The 16,392-nt window shown below is 42.9% G+C and overlaps 1 protein-coding gene across 6 annotated transcripts; it reads left to right on the top strand.

The window, feature by feature from the left end:
* On the top strand, nt 1–10,880 carry LOC125376124. 6 transcript variants are annotated; one of them, XR_007219044.1, is made up of 6 exons: nt 1–29; nt 465–544; nt 3,450–3,552; nt 3,987–4,066; nt 6,984–7,086; nt 7,521–7,771. XR_007219044.1 is itself a non-coding variant. In XM_048387818.1 (6 exons), the coding sequence occupies exons 4-6, from the start codon at nt 7,062–7,064 to the stop codon at nt 8,047–8,049; spliced, it is 375 nt and encodes a 124-aa protein (XP_048243775.1). In that variant the 5' UTR covers nt 361–544; nt 3,450–3,552; nt 3,987–4,066; nt 6,984–7,061; the 3' UTR covers nt 8,050–8,565. The 6 variants fall into 6 exon arrangements, 4 of the variants coding, with proteins under 4 accessions (XP_048243775.1, XP_048243777.1, XP_048243776.1 ...); XR_007219045.1 differs by lacking the exon at nt 1–29 and adding an exon at nt 10,510–10,880 and having other exon boundaries at nt 361–544; nt 7,521–7,600; XM_048387818.1 differs by lacking the exon at nt 1–29 and adding an exon at nt 7,780–8,565 and having other exon boundaries at nt 361–544; nt 7,521–7,600.
* Nucleotides 10,881–16,392: the final 5,512 nt, after the last annotated feature.

Here is a 16,392-nt window from a genome sequence, read left to right as displayed (position 1 = left end):
CAAGATGAATACAAGGCTTCACATTCAAGGTATTTAAGATCACAATTATTCCACTTAACAGTATTAAGATGTTAAATTAGACGTGAAATTGGTCGTTGTTAGGCAGCTGTATCGGGACTGAAGATGGCGGCCGCCATTTGCAATTGTCTTAACTGAACATTTTAGATTGTAAACTTGACATGTGGTGCTCAGATGAAACCTGTTCGTACATTATAGTGTCGGGCGATGTAGTACAGATGTAAGATAACCTGTATTACGTGAAAAGCAGCTGTTTGGCCCATTTTATTGGTTAAACGTCGTCTTGCAGCACAGCCTGTAACCCTACATACACTTGGAGTTCGAGTGTGTCAAAGGGCCGAGGTCGAGTGACATACTGTAGCTTTCAGAAGTCGTAAATTGTGATTTTTTGAACGTAGCCGTCGGCGTACATTTAACTGAGCCTAGCTTTCGTTTTTCTTTTTCAGCTCGGGAGGACATAATTCGCTATTATGGCACTCCTGCGGCTGTGAGTTTGTGGCCGTCTCAGGATGAGGAGTCCGACTGTGTATGTATAATTTTACATGCCCACCCTGTTAATTCTTCCGTCTAGTATAGCTGATTTGTTGCACATTAAGTCTGCCAAGTCCCTATAATAAACTGTGATTCGTTTTCTTTGCAAAAGTATCCCGTATTTCTGTCTGACCTGACTTCCTTTGTCCCTCCCTCCATCCCCTCGATGTGTAGCGTTCCCTGGCTGTGTCCCCTTCCCGTTGTCCCGACCCCCTGAGCGTCTTCACTCCGTTCTGGGCCCGCCCTGTCTACGGTGAGACGCTCCCCGCCCCCGTCACCATCAACCACGCTGATTACTATCCTGCCCCAAGTGACGATGATGACAGTGACTACTGGGTGTACGAGGACGAGGACGACCACAGCTTTGTGGATGACAGAGAGATTCATCCCTTTAGAAAGGCGCTGACGAGAGCGGCTGCCTTCTTTAGGAAGATCTTCTCTTAGACTCCTTTATCCTTTTAATGTCTGAATGTGTGCAAGTGAGTGAATGAATGAGCAGGTTTGTATGTATGTGTGCGTTTGTGTGAGAGTAAATATAAGATTGAATGAGCATGTGTGTGTGTGTGTGTGTGTGTGTGTGTGTGATAGAGAGAGAGAGAGAGAGAGAGAGAGAGAGAGAGAGAGAGAGAGAGAGAGAGACTGAATGAATATGTATGTTTGTGTGTGTGTATTGTGTGCGTGTAAGAGTAAATGAAAGGTTGAATTATCATGTCTGTCTGTATGCATGTATGTGTGTATATGTGTGTGTGAGTGGTTGTGTGTGAGTGTGAGAGAGTGAATGAGCATGTATGTATGATGTGTGTATGTATGTGTGAGAGGGAGTGTGTATATTGTGTATATATGTTAGAGATGAGAGTTGGCGTGAATGAACGAGCCTACATGTATGTGTGTATGAGAGAGAGAGAGAGAGAGAGAGAGAGAGAGAGAGAGAGAGAGAGAGAGAGAGAGAGAGAGAGAGAGAGAGAGAGACTACCATTCCAGCGTATTTTTTGGCGTATTTTTAGGCTCACAGTTTTGGCCCAACTTTCAGTTTCCTTTTGGCAAACCTCTTGGCTTATTAGCATGGCACAAGACCATACTTTCTATACAATTTTGGCCCGTTTTTGGATCTCCCTTGAGGCATATTACTTTCGACTTTCGGTCATCTGAATAAATGTTTCTGTAATGTATACACAAGTTGTTTGTTTTCTCTACAGTGTTTCTTCCTTACAGCTAATAATATCTGGGTGACAGCAGCATCGCAATATTGGCATCTGCCCAAATCCCAGGGTTTCCGAACATGAGACATAAATTCATATGGATATTGTTAAAAAGTGAATGTTGCCCCTATATTGCTGTGCTGCTGTGTCCCAGTTTCATGATCTGCACTTAGCAGAAGATTTCTAAGCAGGTGGGGTTACCTTAAGATCAGACACTTCTAAATGTTTATGTGGCGACAATTGTGACACGGGATATTCTCTGAGGACAGCTCTCTGACACTTTGTTATCTGGAATAATGTTTTTATTCCAATATAATAACTCATCGTATCTAATGTAACAATAATTGTGGCTTCCTTTTAAAGGAGTGCGAATCGAGAATTGCCTTCTCTAAAACACAAGTGTCGCCACATGGGATATATTACGAGCACTTCACCCAACTAATAGCAGTAGTCGGACAAGTGATTGAGAGTGATCTCCCTTCGCCCAAGTCAATATTGGATTCCACTCGTCTCATCATTATGGCTTTACAGGAGTCGACCTCACTGCTGGTCCTTTGGCCCGTGGTCTTCAGATATTGCAGAAGGCATGCTTTTATACATAGGCCGAGGCCAGGCGCAAGTAGAAAGCCTATACTGACACCTACTCGTATGCAAGAGTAGATTGATGTATATATATATGACGTAATATTCGTATCTTGCATTCTACAAAAATACCTAAATAATACAAGGGGTCTGAATTCTACCCCTGTACGTCCACATCAGCGTTTTCAAAATGGGACGGTCAATAGGATTTCTCTGACTGTGAGTGTGTGGGTCGCTAGGATTTTTTCAGAAAATAAATATAGTGTCTCCGAAATTGATTGAAAACTAATTATGCTTCCATCTGTTGGACAAAAAGAACATGTCAGCCACCACAAATACGTTGTTGCAAGGTGGGATTTTGAAAAATGTTTTATTTAGGCTCAAATTTTAGCTGATTTTGCATTTGTAGCTGAAAAATATCTAGTCTCCATACAAAATCCAAGGTCGCCCACTCCCCCTTCCAACAGAACATGAAATGGTCGGCCCCTTAGGCCTAGTATAGTAATAACCAATATGCTTGTCATTTATCTTTCTCTCCTATTAGCTATTTTCTGTGGTCGTCGTTTTTCCAGAATAGAAATCAAACCAAATAAGAACTGTCGCTGCACACGTTGGTATTTACCAGTACCATTTAACTTTTATTTTATCCCTGTAGGCTAGGGAATAATTCCCCACTCCCACTTGGATTATCAGAGATTGGCATTCTTACTAGCCCGTTAGCCCGTGTCAGTCTGTCGAATGTAAAAGGTATTGTGAAGGCTGGTATAATAGAGGGTCGTTATATGGTATCGCTATTCGGCCTAGCAAACGTTTAAGGTTAATGTCTACAAGAGATGATCCATATCAAAGTGAACAAAATTCACCCTGTTTCGAGTAATGGAGGCACGAAAAACACCCAGTTTCACCTGCACAATGTTTTCAAACTGATGTAGGCAACGTTTCAGTTGTAAGTTACAACTTAATCCCGGTGTTCAGACGAAATAAACCCGGCAGTTTCACCCTCGGCAATGCCATTAGGCTTGACCACGCCGGAAGCTGGCGATGAGCCTCGTTCTGACTCCTCGAACTCCGTAACGTAGTTACCGTTGCCGTTATCGACGTCCCTTCTGTTTTCAACAGAAAAAACGATCGCTTTTGCTCCGCTGACCTCTACGTTTTGCTCACTGCTGTATCATTCCAAGTGTTTCTTCTTCCAAGATGAATACAAGGCTTCACATTCAAGGTATTTAAGATCACAATTATTCCACTTAACAGTATTAAGATGTTAAATTAGACGTGAAATTGGTCGTTGTTAGGCAGCTGTATCGGGACTGAAGATGGCGGCCGCCATTTGCAATTGTCTTAACTGAACATTTTAGATTGTAAACTTGACATGTGGTGCTCAGATGAAACCTGTTCGTACATTATAGTGTCGGGCGATGTAGTACAGATGTAAGATAACCTGTATTACGTGAAAAGCAGCTGTTTGGCCCATTTTATTGGTTAAACGTCGTCTTGCAGCACAGCCTGTAACCCTACATACACTTGGAGTTCGAGGTGTCAAAGGGCCGAGGTCGAGTGACATACTGTAGCTTTCAGAAGTCGTAAATTGTGATTTTTTGAACGTAGCCGTCGGCGTACATTTAACTGAGCCTAGCTTTCGTTTTTCTTTTTCAGCTCGGGAGGACATAATTCGCTATTATGGCACTCCTGCGGCTGTGAGTTTGTGGCCGTCTCAGGATGAGGAGTCCGACTGTGTATGTATAATTTTACATGCCCACCCTGTTAATTCTTCCGTCTAGTATAGCTGATTTGTTGCACATTAAGTCTGCCAAGTCCCTATAATAAACTGTGATTCGTTTTCTTTGCAAAAGTATCCCGTATTTCTGTCTGACCTGACTTCCTTTGTCCCTCCCTCCATCCCCTCGATGTGTAGCGTTCCCTGGCTGTGTCCCCTTCCCGTTGTCCCGACCCCCTGAGCGTCTTCACTCCGTTCTGGGCCCGCCCTGTCTACGGTGAGACGCTCCCCGCCCCCGTCACCATCAACCACGCTGATTACTATCCTGCCCCAAGTGACGATGATGACAGTGACTACTGGGTGTACGAGGACGAGGACGACCACAGCTTTGTGGATGACAGAGAGATTCATCCCTTTAGAAAGGCGCTGACGAGAGCGGCTGCCTTCTTTAGGAAGATCTTCTCTTAGACTCCTTTATCCTTTTAATGTCTGAATGTGTGCAAGTGAGTGAATGAATGAGCAGGTTTGTATGTATGTGTGCGTTTGTGTGAGAGTAAATATAAGATTGAATGAGCATGTGTGTGTGTGTGTGTGTGTGTGTGTGTGTGATAGAGAGAGAGAGAGAGAGAGAGAGAGAGAGAGAGAGAGAGAGAGAGAGAGAGAGAGAGACTGAATGAATATGTATGTTTGTGTGTGTGTATTGTGTGCGTGTAAGAGTAAATGAAAGGTTGAATTATCATGTCTGTCTGTATGCATGTATGTGTGTATATGTGTGTGTGAGTGGTTGTGTGTGAGTGTGAGAGAGTGAATGAGCATGTATGTATGATGTGTGTATGTATGTGTGAGAGGGAGTGTGTATATTGTGTATATATGTTAGAGATGAGAGTTGGCGTGAATGAACGAGCCTACATGTATGTGTGTATGAGAGAGAGAGAGAGAGAGAGAGAGAGAGAGAGAGAGAGAGAGAGAGAGAGAGAGAGAGAGAGAGAGAGAGAGAGAGAGAGACTACCATTCCAGCGTATTTTTTGGCGTATTTTTAGGCTCACAGTTTTGGCCCAACTTTCAGTTTCCTTTTGGCAAACCTCTTGGCTTATTAGCATGGCACAAGACCATACTTTCTATACAATTTTGGCCCGTTTTTGGATCTCCCTTGAGGCATATTACTTTCGACTTTCGGTCATCTGAATAAATGTTTCTGTAATGTATACACAAGTTGTTTGTTTTCTCTACAGTGTTTCTTCCTTACAGCTAATAATATCTGGGTGACAGCAGCATCGCAATATTGGCATCTGCCCAAATCCCAGGGTTTCCGAACATGAGACATAAATTCATATGGATATTGTTAAAAAGTGAATGTTGCCCCTATATTGCTGTGCTGCTGTGTCCCAGTTTCATGATCTGCACTTAGCAGAAGATTTCTAAGCAGGTGGGGTTACCTTAAGATCAGACACTTCTAAATGTTTATGTGGCGACAATTGTGACACGGGATATTCTCTGAGGACAGCTCTCTGACACTTTGTTATCTGGAATAATGTTTTTATTCCAATATAATAACTCATCGTATCTAATGTAACAATAATTGTGGCTTCCTTTTAAAGGAGTGCGAATCGAGAATTGCCTTCTCTAAAACACAAGTGTCGCCACATGGGATATATTACGAGCACTTCACCCAACTAATAGCAGTAGTCGGACAAGGGATTGAGAGTGATCTCCCTTCGCCCAAGTCAATATTGGATTCCACTCGTCTCATCATTATGGCTTTACAGGAGTCGACCTCACTGCTGGTCCTTTGGCCCGTGGTCTTCAGATATTGCAGAAGGCATGCTTTTATACATAGGCCGAGGCCAGGCGCAAGTAGAAAGCCTATACTGACACCTACTCGTATGCAAGAGTAGATTGATGTATATATATATGACGTAATATTCGTATCTTGCATTCTACAAAAATACCTAAATAATACAAGGGGTCTGAATTCTACCCCTGTACGTCCACATCAGCGTTTTCAAAATGGGACGGTCAATAGGATTTCTCTGACTGTGAGTGTGTGGGTCGCTAGGATTTTTTCAGAAAATAAATATAGTGTCTCCGAAATTGATTGAAAACTAATTATGCTTCCATCTGTTGGACAAAAAGAACATGTCAGCCACCACAAATACGTTGTTGCAAGGTGGGATTTTGAAAAATGTTTTATTTAGGCTCAAATTTTAGCTGATTTTGCATTTGTAGCTGAAAAATATCTAGTCTCCATACAAAATCCAAGGTCGCCCACTCCCCCTTCCAACAGAACATGAAATGGTCGGCCCCTTAGGCCTAGTATAGTAATAACCAATATGCTTGTCATTTATCTTTCTCTCCTATTAGCTATTTTCTGTGGTCGTCGTTTTTCCAGAATAGAAATCAAACCAAATAAGAACTGTCGCTGCACACGTTGGTATTTACCAGTACCATTTAACTTTTATTTTATCCCTGTAGGCTAGGGAATAATTCCCCACTCCCACTTGGATTATCAGAGATTGGCATTCTTACTAGCCCGTTAGCCCGTGTCAGTCTGTCGAATGTAAAAGGTATTGTGAAGGCTGGTATAATAGAGGGTCGTTATATGGTATCGCTATTCGGCCTAGCAAACGTTTAAGGTTAATGTCTACAAGAGATGATCCATATCAAAGTGAACAAAATTCACCCTGTTTCGAGTAATGGAGGCACGAAAAACACCCAGTTTCACCTGCACAATGTTTTCAAACTGATGTAGGCAACGTTTCAGTTGTAAGTTACAACTTAATCCCGGTGTTCAGACGAAATAAACCCGGCAGTTTCACCCTCGGCAATGCCATTAGGCTTGACCACGCCGGAAGCTGGCGATGAGCCTCGTTCTGACTCCTCGAACTCCGTAACGTAGTTACCGTTGCCGTTATCGACGTCCCTTCTGTTTTCAACAGAAAAAACGATCGCTTTTGCTCCGCTGACCTCTACGTTTTGCTCACTGCTGTATCATTCCAAGTGTTTCTTCTTCCAAGATGAATACAAGGCTTCACATTCAAGGTATTTAAGATCACAATTATTCCACTTAACAGTATTAAGATGTTAAATTAGACGTGAAATTGGTCGTTGTTAGGCAGCTGTATCGGGACTGAAGATGGCGGCCGCCATTTGCAATTGTCTTAACTGAACATTTTAGATTGTAAACTTGACATGTGGTGCTCAGATGAAACCTGTTCGTACATTATAGTGTCGGGCGATGTAGTACAGATGTAAGATAACCTGTATTACGTGAAAAGCAGCTGTTTGGCCCATTTTATTGGTTAAACGTCGTCTTGCAGCACAGCCTGTAACCCTACATACACTTGGAGTTCGAGGTGTCAAAGGGCCGAGGTCGAGTGACATACTGTAGCTTTCAGAAGTCGTAAATTGTGATTTTTTGAACGTAGCCGTCGGCGTACATTTAACTGAGCCTAGCTTTCGTTTTTCTTTTTCAGCTCGGGAGGACATAATTCGCTATTATGGCACTCCTGCGGCTGTGAGTTTGTGGCCGTCTCAGGATGAGGAGTCCGACTGTGTATGTATAATTTTACATGCCCACCCTGTTAATTCTTCCGTCTAGTATAGCTGATTTGTTGCACATTAAGTCTGCCAAGTCCCTATAATAAACTGTGATTCGTTTTCTTTGCAAAAGTATCCCGTATTTCTGTCTGACCTGACTTCCTTTGTCCCTCCCTCCATCCCCTCGATGTGTAGCGTTCCCTGGCTGTGTCCCCTTCCCGTTGTCCCGACCCCCTGAGCGTCTTCACTCCGTTCTGGGCCCGCCCTGTCTACGGTGAGACGCTCCCCGCCCCCGTCACCATCAACCACGCTGATTACTATCCTGCCCCAAGTGACGATGATGACAGTGACTACTGGGTGTACGAGGACGAGGACGACCACAGCTTTGTGGATGACAGAGAGATTCATCCCTTTAGAAAGGCGCTGACGAGAGCGGCTGCCTTCTTTAGGAAGATCTTCTCTTAGACTCCTTTATCCTTTTAATGTCTGAATGTGTGCAAGTGAGTGAATGAATGAGCAGGTTTGTATGTATGTGTGCGTTTGTGTGAGAGTAAATATAAGATTGAATGAGCATGTGTGTGTGTGTGTGTGTGTGTGTGTGTGTGTGTGTGTGATAGAGAGAGAGAGAGAGAGAGAGAGAGAGAGAGAGAGAGAGAGAGAGAGAGAGAGACTGAATGAATATGTATGTTTGTGTGTGTGTATTGTGTGCGTGTAAGAGTAAATGAAAGGTTGAATTATCATGTCTGTCTGTATGCATGTATGTGTGTATATGTGTGTGTGAGTGGTTGTGTGTGAGTGTGAGAGAGTGAATGAGCATGTATGTATGATGTGTGTATGTATGTGTGAGAGGGAGTGTGTATATTGTGTATATATGTTAGAGATGAGAGTTGGCGTGAATGAACGAGCCTACATGTATGTGTGTATGAGAGAGAGAGAGAGAGAGAGAGAGAGAGAGAGAGAGAGAGAGAGAGAGAGAGAGAGAGAGAGAGAGAGACTACCATTCCAGCGTATTTTTTGGCGTATTTTTAGGCTCACAGTTTTGGCCCAACTTTCAGTTTCCTTTTGGCAAACCTCTTGGCTTATTAGCATGGCACAAGACCATACTTTCTATACAATTTTGGCCCGTTTTAGGATCTCCCTTGAGGCATATTACTTTCGACTTTCGGTCATCTGAATAAATGTTTCTGTAATGTATACACAAGTTGTTTGTTTTCTCTACAGTGTTTCTTCCTTACAGCTAATAATATCTGGGTGACAGCAGCATCGCAATATTGGCATCTGCCCAAATCCCAGGGTTTCCGAACATGAGACATAAATTCATATGGATATTGTTAAAAAGTGAATGTTGCCCCTATATTGCTGTGCTGCTGTGTCCCAGTTTCATGATCTGCACTTAGCAGAAGATTTCTAAGCAGGTGGGGTTACCTTAAGATCAGACACTTCTAAATGTTTATGTGGCGACAATTGTGACACGGGATATTCTCTGAGGACAGCTCTCTGACACTTTGTTACCTGGAATAATGTTTTTATTCCAATATAATAACTCATCGTATCTAATGTAACAATAATTGTGGCTTCCTTTTAAAGGAGTGCGAATCGAGAATTGCCTTCTCTAAAACACAAGTGTCGCCACATGGGATATATTACGAGCACTTCACCCAACTAATAGCAGTAGTCGGACAAGGGATTGAGAGTGATCTCCCTTCGCCCAAGTCAATATTGGATTCCACTCGTCTCATCATTATGGCTTTACAGGAGTCGACCTCACTGCTGGTCCTTTGGCCCGTGGTCTTCAGATATTGCAGAAGGCATGCTTTTATACATAGGCCGAGGCCAGGCGCAAGTAGAAAGCCTATACTGACACCTACTCGTATGCAAGAGTAGATTGATGTATATATATATGACGTAATATTCGTATCTTGCATTCTACAAAAATACCTAAATAATACAAGGGGTCTGAATTCTACCCCTGTACGTCCACATCACCTTTTTCAAAATGGGACGGTCAATAGGATTTCTCTGACTGTGAGTGTGTGGGTCGCTAGGATTTTTTCAGAAAATAAATATAGTGTCTCCGAAATTGATTGAAAACTAATTATGCTTCCATCTGTTGGACAAAAAGAACATGTCAGCCACCACAAATACGTTGTTGCAAGGTGGGATTTTGAAAAATGTTTTATTTAGGCTCAAATTTTAGCTGATTTTGCATTTGTAGCTGAAAAATATCTAGTCTCCATACAAAATCCAAGGTCGCCCACTCCCCCTTCCAACAGAACATGAAATGGTCGGCCCCTTAGGCCTAGTATAGTAATAACCAATATGCTTGTCATTTATCTTTCTCTCCTATTAGCTATTTTCTGTGGTCGTCGTTTTTCCAGAATAGAAATCAAACCAAATAAGAACTGTCGCTGCACACGTTGGTATTTACCAGTACCATTTAACTTTTATTTTATCCCTGTAGGCTAGGGAATAATTCCCCACTCCCACTTGGATTATCAGAGATTGGCATTCTTACTAGCCCGTTAGCCCGTGTCAGTCTGTCGAATGTAAAAGGTATTGTGAAGGCTGGTATAATAGAGGGTCGTTATATGGTATCGCTATTCGGCCTAGCAAACGTTTAAGGTTAATGTCTACAAGAGATGATCCATATCAAAGTGAACAAAATTCACCCTGTTTCGAGTAATGGAGGCACGAAAAACACCCAGTTTCACCTGCACAATGTTTTCAAACTGATGTAGGCAACGTTTCAGTTGTAAGTTACAACTTAATCCCGGTGTTCAGACGAAATAAACCCGGCAGTTTCATCCTCGGCAATGCCATTAGGCTTGACCACGCCGGAAGCTGGCGATGAGCCTCGTTCAGACTCCTCGAACTCCGTAACGTAGTTACCGTTGCCGTTATCGACGTCCCTTCTGTTTTCAACAGAAAAAACGATCGCTTTTGCTCCGCTGACCTCTACGTTTTGCTCACTGCTGTATCATTCCAAGTGTTTCTTCTTCCAAGATGAATACAAGGCTTCACATTCAAGGTATTTAAGATCACAATTATTCCACTTAACAGTATTAAGATGTTAAATTAGACGTGAAATTGGTCGTTGTTAGGCAGCTGTATCGGGACTGAAGATGGCGGCCGCCATTTGCAATTGTCTTAACTGAACATTTTAGATTGTAAACTTGACATGTGGTGCTCAGATGAAACCTGTTCGTACATTATAGTGTCGGGCGATGTAGTACAGATGTAAGATAACCTGTATTACGTGAAAAGCAGCTGTTTGGCCCATTTTATTGGTTAAACGTCGTCTTGCAGCACAGCCTGTAACCCTACATACACTTGGAGTTCGAGGTGTCAAAGGGCCGAGGTCGAGTGACATACTGTAGCTTTCAGAAGTCGTAAATTGTGATTTTTTGAACGTAGCCGTCGGCGTACATTTAACTGAGCCTAGCTTTCGTTTTTCTTTTTCAGCTCGGCAGGACATAATTCGCTATTATGGCACTCCTGCGGCTGTGAGTTTGTGGCCGTCTCAGGATGAGGAGTCCGACTGTGTATGTATAATTTTACATGCCCACCCTGTTAATTCTTCCGTCTAGTATAGCTGATTTGTTGCACATTAAGTCTGCCAAGTCCCTATAATAAACTGTGATTCGTTTTCTTTGCAAAAGTATCCCGTATTTCTGTCTGACCTGACTTCCTTTGTCCCTCCCTCCATCCCCTCGATGTGTAGCGTTCCCTGGCTGTGTCCCCTTCCCGTTGTCCCGACCCCCTGAGCGTCTTCACTCCGTTCTGGGCCCGCCCTGTCTACGGTGAGACGCTCCCCGCCCCCGTCACCATCAACCACGCTGATTACTATCCTGCCCCAAGTGACGATGATGACAGTGACTACTGGGTGTACGAGGACGAGGACGACCACAGCTTTGTGGATGACAGAGAGATTCATCCCTTTAGAAAGGCGCTGACGAGAGCGGCTGCCTTCTTTAGGAAGATCTTCTCTTAGACTCCTTTATCCTTTTAATGTCTGAATGTGTGCAAGTGAGTGAATGAATGAGCAGGTTTGTATGTATGTGTGCGTTTGTGTGAGAGTAAATATAAGATTGAATGAGCATGTGTGTGTGTGTGTGTGTGTGTGTGATAGAGAGAGAGAGAGAGAGAGAGAGAGAGAGAGAGAGAGAGAGAGAGAGAGAGAGACTGAATGAATATGTATGTTTGTGTGTGTGTATTGTGTGCGTGTAAGAGTAAATGAAAGGTTGAATTATCATGTCTGTCTGTATGTGTGTATGTGTGTGTGAGTGTTTGTGTGTGAGTGTGAGCGAGTGAATGAGCATGTATGTATGATGTGTGTATGTATGTGTGAGAGGGAGTGTGTATATTGTGTATATATGTTAGAGATGAGAGTTGGCGTGAATGAACGAGCCTACATGTATGTGTGTATGAGAGAGAGAGAGAGAGAGAGAGAGAGAGAGAGAGAGACTACCATTCCAGCGTATTTTTGGCGTATTTTTAGGCTCCCAGTTTTGGCCCAACTTTCAGTTTCCTTTTGGCAAACCTCTTGGCTTATTAGCATGGCACAAGACCATACTTTCTATACAATTTTGGCCCGTTTTTGGATCTCCCTTGAGGCATATTACTTTCGACTTTCGGTCATCTGAATAAATGTTTCTGTAATGTATACACAAGTTGTTTGTTTTCTCTACAGTGTTTCTTCCTTACAGCTAATAATATCTGGGTGACAGCAGCATCGCAATATTGGCGTCTGCCCAAATCCCAGGGTTTCCGAACATGAGACATAAATTCATATGGATATTGTTAAAAAGTGAATGTTGCCCCTATATTGCTGTGCTGCTGTGTCCCAGTTTCATGATCTGCACTTAGCAGAAGATTTCTAAGTAGGTGGGGTTACCTTAATATCAGACACTTCTAAATGTTTATGTGGCGACAATTGTGACACGGGATATTCTCTGAGGACAGCTCTCTGACACTTTGTTATCTGGAATAATTTTTTTATTTTAATGTAATAGCTCATCGTTTCTAATGTAACAATAATTGTGGCTTCCTTTTAAAGGAGTGCGAATCGAGAATTGCCTTCTCTAAAACACAAGTGTCGCCACATGGGATATATTACGAGCACTTCACCCAACTAATAGCAGTAGTCGGACAAGGGATTGAGAGTGATCTCCCTTCGCCCAAGTCAATATTGGATTCCACTCGTCTCATCATTATGGCTTTACAGGAGTCGACCTCACTGCTGGTCCTTTGGCCCGTGGTCTTCAGATATTGCAGAAGGCATGCTTTTATACATAGGCCGAGGCCAGGCGCAAGAAGCAAGCCTATACTGACACCTACTCGTATGCAAGAGTAGATTGATGTATATATATATGACGTAATATTCGTTTCTTGCATTCTACAAAAATACCTAAATAATACAAGGGGTCTGAATTCTACCCCTGTACGTCCACATCAGCGTTTTCAAAATGGGACGGTCAATAGGATTTCTCTGACTGTGAGTGTGTGGGTGGCTAGGATTTTTTCAGAAAATAAATATATTGTCTCCGAAATTGATTGAAAACTAATTATGCTTCCATCTGTTGGACAAAAAGAACATGTCAGCCACCAAAAATACGTTGTTGCAAGGTGGGATTTTGAAAAATGTTTTATTTAGGCTCATAATTTTAGCTGATTTTGCATTTGTATCTGAAAAATATCTAGTCTCCATACAAAATCCAAGGTCGCCCACTCCCCCTTCCAACAGAACATGAAATGGTCAGCCCCTTAGGCCTAGTATAGTAATAACCAATATGCTTGTCATTTATCTTTCTCTCCTATTAGCTATTTTCTGTGGTCGTCGTTTTTCCAGATTAGAAATCAAACCAAATAAGAACTGTCGCTGCACACGTTGGTATTTACCAGTACCATTTAACTTTTATTTTATCCCTGTAGGCTAGGGAATAATTCCCCAATCCTACTTGGATTATCAGAGATTGGCATTCTTACTAGCCTGCTAGCCCTTGTCAGTCTGTCGAATGTAAAAGGTATTGTGAAGGCTGGTATAATAGAGGGTCGTTATATGGTATCGCTATTCGTCCTAGCAAACGTTTAAGGTTAATGTCTACAAGAGATGATCCATATCAAAGTGAACAAAATTCACCCTGTTTCGAGTAATGGAGGCAGGAAAAACACCCAGTTTCACCTGCACAATGTTTTCAAACTGATGTAGGCAACGTTTCAGTTGTAAGTTACAACTTAATCCCGGTGTTCAGACGAAATAAACCCGGCAGTTTCACCCTCGGCAATGCCATTAGGCTTGACCACGCCGGAAGCTGGCGATGAGCCTCGTTCTGACTCCTCGAACTCCGTAACGTAGTTACCGTTGCCGTTATCGACGTCCCTTCTGTTTTCAACAGAAAAACGATCGCTTTTGCTCCGCTGACCTCTACGTTTTGCTAACTGCTGTATCATTCCAAGTGTTTCTTCTTCCAAGATGAATACAAGGCTTCACATTCAAGGTATTTAAGATCACAATTATTCCACTTAACAGTATTAAGATGTTAAATTAGAGTGAGTGAGTGAGTATGGTTTAACGCCGCTTTTAGCAATATTCCAGCAATATCACGGCGGGGACACTAGAAATGGGCTTCACACATTGTACCCATGTCGGGAATCGAACCCGGGTCATCGGCGTGACGAGCGAACGCTTTAACCACTAGGCTACCCGACCGCCCCTGTTAAATTAGACGTGAAATTGGTCGTTGTTAGGCAGCTGTATCGGGACTGAAGATGGCGGCCGCCATTTGCAATTGTCTTAACTGAACATTTTAGATTGTAAACTTGACATGTGGTGCTCAGATGAAACCTGTTCGTACATTATAGTGTCGGGCGATGTAGTACAGATGTAAGATAACCTGTATTACGTGAAAAGCAGCTGTTTGGCCCATTTTATTGGTTAAAGGTCGTCTTGCAGCACAGCCTGTAACCCTACATACACTTGGAGTTCGAGGTGTCAAAGGGCCGAGGTCGAGTGACATACTGTAGCTGTCAGAAGTCGTAAATTGTGATTTTTTGAACGTAGCCGTCGGCGTACATTTAACTGAGCCTAGCTTTCGTTTTTCTTTTTCAGCTTGGGAGGACATAATTCGCTATTATGGCACTCCTGCGGCTGTGAGTTTGTGGCCGTCTCAGGATGAGGAGTCCGACTGTGTATGTATAATTTTACATGCCCACCCTGTAAATTCTTCCGTCTAGTATAGCTGATTTGTTGCACATTAAGTCTGCCCAGTCCCTATAATAAACTGTGATTCGTTTTCTTTGCAAAAGTATCCCGTATTTCTGTCTGACCTGACTTCCTTTGTCCCTCCCTCCACCCCCTCGATGTGTAGCGTTCCCTGGCTGTGTCCCCTTCCCGTTGTCCCGACCCCCTGAGCGTCTTCACTCCGTTCTGGGCCCGCCCTGTCTACGGTGAGACGCTCCCCGCCCCCGTCACCATCAACCACGCTGATTACTATCCTGCCCCAAGTGACGATGATGACAGTGACTACTGTGGACGAGGACGACCACAGCTTTGTGGATGACAGAGAGATTCATCCCTTTAGAAAGGCGCTGACGAGAGCGGCTGCCTTCTTTAGGAAGATCTTCTCTTAGACTCCTTTATCCTTTTAATGTCTGAATGTGTGCAAGTGAGTGAATGAATGAATGAGCAGGTTTGTATGTATGTGTGCGTTTGTGTGAGAGTAAATATAAGATTGAATGAGCATGTGTGTGTGTGTGTGTGTGTGTGATAGAGATAGAGAGAGAGAGAGAGAGAGAGAGAGAGAGAGAGACTGAATGAATATGTATGTTTGTGTGTGTGTATTGTGTGCGTGTAAGAGTAAATGAAAGGTTGAATTGTCATGTCTGTCTGTATGCATGTATGTGTGTGTGAGTGTTTGTGTGTGAGTGTGAGCGAGTGAATGAGCATGTATGTATGATGTGTGTATGTATGTGTGAGAGGGAGTGTGTATATTGTGTATATATGTTAGAGATGAGAGTTGGCGTGAATGAACGAGCCTACATGTATGTGTGAATGAGAGAGAGAGAGAGAGAGAGAGAGAGAGAGAGAGAGAGAGAGAGAGAGAGAGAGAGAGAGAGAGAGAGAGAGAGACTACCATTCCAGCGTATTTTTGGCGTATTTTTAGGCTCCCAGTTTTGGCCCAACTTTCAGTTTCCTTTTGGCAAACCTCTTGGCTTATTAGCATGGCACAAGACCATACTTTCTATACAATTTTGGCCCGTTTTTGGATCTCCCTTGAGGCATATTACTTTCGACTTTCGGTCATCTGAATAAATGTTTCTGTAATGTATACACAAGTTGTTTGTTTTCTCTACAGTGTTTCTTCCTTACAGCTAATAATATCTGGGTGACAGCAGCATCGCAATATTGGCATCTGCCCAAATCCCAGGGTTTCCGAACATGAGACATAAATTCATATGGATATTGTTAAAAAGTGAATGTTGCCCCTATATTGCTGTGCTGCTGTGTCCCAGTTTCATGATCTGCACTTAGCAGAAGATTTCTAAGCAGGTGGCGTTACCTTAAGATCAGACACTTCTAAATGTTTATGTGGCGACAATTGTGACACGGGATATTCTCTGAGGACAGCTCTCTGACACTTTGTTATCTGGAATAATTTTTTTATTTTAATGTAATAGCTCATCGTTTCTAATGTAACGATAATTGTGGCTTCCTTTTAAAGGAGTGCGAATGGAGAATTGCCTTCTCTAAAACACAAGTGTCGCCACATGGGATATATTACGAGCACTTCACCCAACTAATAGCAGTAG

This window comes from Haliotis rufescens, unplaced genomic scaffold, assembly GCF_023055435.1.
Source record: "Haliotis rufescens isolate VD_foot unplaced genomic scaffold, xgHalRufe1.0.p SCAF_7, whole genome shotgun sequence".
NCBI classification, from domain to species: Eukaryota; Metazoa; Mollusca; class Gastropoda; order Lepetellida; family Haliotidae; genus Haliotis; species Haliotis rufescens.
The sequence above is the reverse complement of the archived record's forward strand: the minus strand, read 5'-3'. Positions and strand labels throughout refer to the sequence as shown.

Coding starts and splice junctions, on each gene's coding strand:
- LOC125376124 (XM_048387818.1), top strand. CDS start 7,062: ATGAATACAAGGCTTCACATTCAAG. Junction 7,087..7,520: donor TACAAGGCTTCACATTCAAG/GTATTTAAGATC, acceptor TTTCTTTTTCAG/CTCGGGAGGACATAATTCGC. Junction 7,601..7,779: donor AGGATGAGGAGTCCGACTGT/GTATGTATAATT, acceptor CTCGATGTGTAG/CGTTCCCTGGCTGTGTCCCC.